Source organism: Sorex araneus, chromosome X (genome assembly GCF_027595985.1).
Source record: "Sorex araneus isolate mSorAra2 chromosome X, mSorAra2.pri, whole genome shotgun sequence".
Classification (NCBI taxonomy): Eukaryota; Metazoa; Chordata; class Mammalia; order Eulipotyphla; family Soricidae; genus Sorex; species Sorex araneus.
The window spans coordinates 126,822,246-126,825,128 of record NC_073313.1 but is presented as its reverse complement, the minus strand read 5'-3'; the positions used below and the strand labels follow the sequence as shown (position 1 = coordinate 126,825,128).

The following is a 2,883-nucleotide window of genomic DNA, read 5'->3' as shown; positions in this document are numbered from 1 at the left end:
CAAAAAAAGAGATCTCTAACATTTCAGTTATCAGTACTGCCTTCAAGAGGAAGTAAGAAAAATTAATATTTTTACTTTTCCATTAAAGCATATTTCATACATATATATGAAATATATATTCACCACTCCATAACTCATACTAAACATACAAACAGACAAACTTTCTAAGTTATACTACTAACCACACAAAAACATTCAGGGAACAACCCTAAACTATAAAGGTCACAATAGTAAAGCAACACAGAATCCCACCAGGCTTAGTGAGTGAGGAGATTATTCCAGTTGGCCCAGTAATAATGAGCTATATTAACTCTGATAAGGAATTTAGAATGGAACTGTTAAAGATGCATAAGGAGTTCAAAGATACAATGGAACACCCTGCCAATAAAATACAGGAGAGCACAAATGAGGAAAATAAAACAAAAACACAAGCAGACGTGACAGATCTGAAAAACCTGGCAGGTGAAATGAAAAACTCTCTGGAAGGCCGCAGCAGCATAGTAGTGCACACAGAATCACAGAGCTCCAAGATAAGGTGAAGAGAATCTCCAGAATACAGAAGAAGATGGAAAAGAGCCTCAAAATAAACCAACAGATAATGAGAGAACATTGGTAATAAAGTCATGAAGAAAAAAATGTAAGAATCACTGGAGCACTAGAGGGGCAGGAAGAAAACCCTGATGAAAAAGCAAAAGTCAACGCCACCATTTCTGAGAAGTTCCCAGAGCTAAAAAGTCCATGCACCAAAATCCAGGAGGCCCAAAGGGTACCAGTTAGAAAAAAATCCAAATAAAACTACTTCAAGTGACATCTCATAAGAATGACTAAAATCATAGCAATACAATACTGAAAGCAGCAGCATGAAAGAAGAAAATTACTTATAAAGGCACACTCTTAAGATTCACAGCAGACTTCTCAGATGAAACTATTTGGGCCCTAAGACAGTGGTAGGATATAGTTTAAAAATTAAATGGGGGGAGGGGGTGGAATTAAATGAACACCTCACCAAGAATACTTTACCAAGCCAGACTCTTGTTCAGATTTGAAGGAATAATGCCCAACTTCATGGATATATATCAATTGAGGAACTTCATAGGCTCAAAATCATTTTTACAAGAACTAAATGGGCTACTTTAAGATAAGACAAGCCCCACATGTACACCAAACTCCTATATAAAGATGACAAAAATTCCCTTCACAATAATCACAATGTCAGTGGACTGAATGCACCAATCATGAAGCACAGAGTGGCAGGATGAACTAGAATGTAGAACTCAGCACACCAATGCCTGCAGAAAGCACAGCTAAATAATCAAAGCAAACACATACTCAGAGTCAAAGCTAGTAAAAAAATTCTCCAAGCAAAAAACTCCTCAAAAAAGGGTGGGGTGGCCATGCTAGTATTGGACCACATAGACTTCAGGCTTAAGAAGGTTAAAAGATACACTGAAGGTCATTTCTTAATGATGCACATTAAGTACATCAGGAAGAGCCGGACCCTGAAGGAGAGTCGCGGCAGGGCCCATGGAAACCCTGGCGCGCGGCGTTTCCCGTCTGCCACCGCCGCACTTCGCCCCCGCTTCCAGCCATGCAGTTCCGCGCCAGGATTGGGGACGCGGCGTGTCTCAGCCACTTCACGCGGGTCAGTAACATGATAGCCAAGCTAGCCAAGACCTGCACGCTCCGCATCAGCCCTGAGAAGCTGAACTTCATCATCTGGGACCAGGTGGCCAGCGGGGGAGTGAGTATGTGGTGTGAACTGGAGCAGGAGAACTTCTTCAGCGAATTTCAGATGGAAGGGGTCTCGGCAGAAAATAGTGAAATTTATTTAGAACTGACATCAGAAAACTTATCTCGTGCCCTGAAAACTGCTCAGAACGCTAGAGCCTTGAAAATAAAACTAACCAATAAACACTTCCCCTGCCTTACTGTTTCTATTGAATTGTTATCTGCATTGAATACTAGTCGCATTGTGACACATGACATTCCCATAAAGGTTATTCCTAGAAAATTGTGGAAAGATTTGCAAGAACCTACAGCTCCAGCCTCTGATGTTAGCATTTATTCACCAGTCTTGAAGATTATGAAGAGTGTTGTGGAAAAAATGAAAAACATCAGCAATCATCTTATTATTGAAGCAAATCAAAATGGAGAGTTGAACTTGAAAATAGAAACCAACCTTGTGTATGTTACAACCCATTTTAAAGATCTTGGAAACCCTCCACTAGCCTCTGAAAACACTTCTCAAGATAGAAATCTAGAACAAATGGCTGAAGTGCACATAGACATTAAGAAGCTCCTACAACTTCTTGCTGGACAACAAATCCTACAAAGGCTATATGCAATATTGTGAACAACAAGATTGTTCATTTTGACTTGCTCCATGAAGATGTGTCCCTGCAGTACTTCATCCCTGCTTTGTCATGGAAACAAAGTTACATATGCAGGACCCTGGGGGCCTCTGTTGGATACTGGAGAAGCAGCAGGGCATGTGTTCTAAGTCACTTGAGGTTTTATGGCCGCAAATATCCTGTACATATCACTTATGTTACCACTGTAATTCAATTTTTTGTTTTTGTTTTTGTTTTGGGGTGCCATCCAGCACTGCTCAGGACTTACTCCAGACTCTGGTCTCAGGGATTCTAGCAGTGGTCAAGGAACCATACGGAGTGCCAGAGATTGAACAGGGGATTGACCGTTTGCAAGACAAGTGCCTTTCTCACTATACTCTTTCTGGCCTACTGGTAAAATATTTTAAGTAAAAATACTGGAGCACAGTTGGATAAATATATTATTTCACATGTCTTGTATACTTCATATACCTTATAGTTCTCATGTGATTTGTTTTTAAGATATTGAAAGAAAGGTAGAATCTAGATTTTA

At 40.1% G+C, this 2,883-nt stretch overlaps 1 protein-coding gene across 1 annotated transcript; it reads left to right on the top strand.

Annotated features, from left to right (window-relative positions):
* The first annotated feature begins 1,588 nt into the window (after positions 1-1,588).
* Positions 1,589-2,353, top strand: LOC101548764 (checkpoint protein HUS1-like). The gene has a single exon (XM_055123060.1). The coding sequence runs from the start codon at positions 1,589-1,591 to the stop codon at positions 2,351-2,353; it is 765 nt and encodes a 254-aa protein (XP_054979035.1).
* Positions 2,354-2,883: the final 530 nt, after the last annotated feature.

Bases quoted from the DNA above. Each gene is read 5' to 3' on its own strand.
- LOC101548764 (XM_055123060.1), top strand. From the start codon at position 1,589: ATGCAGTTCCGCGCCAGGATTGGGGACGCGGCGTGTCTCAGCCACTTC.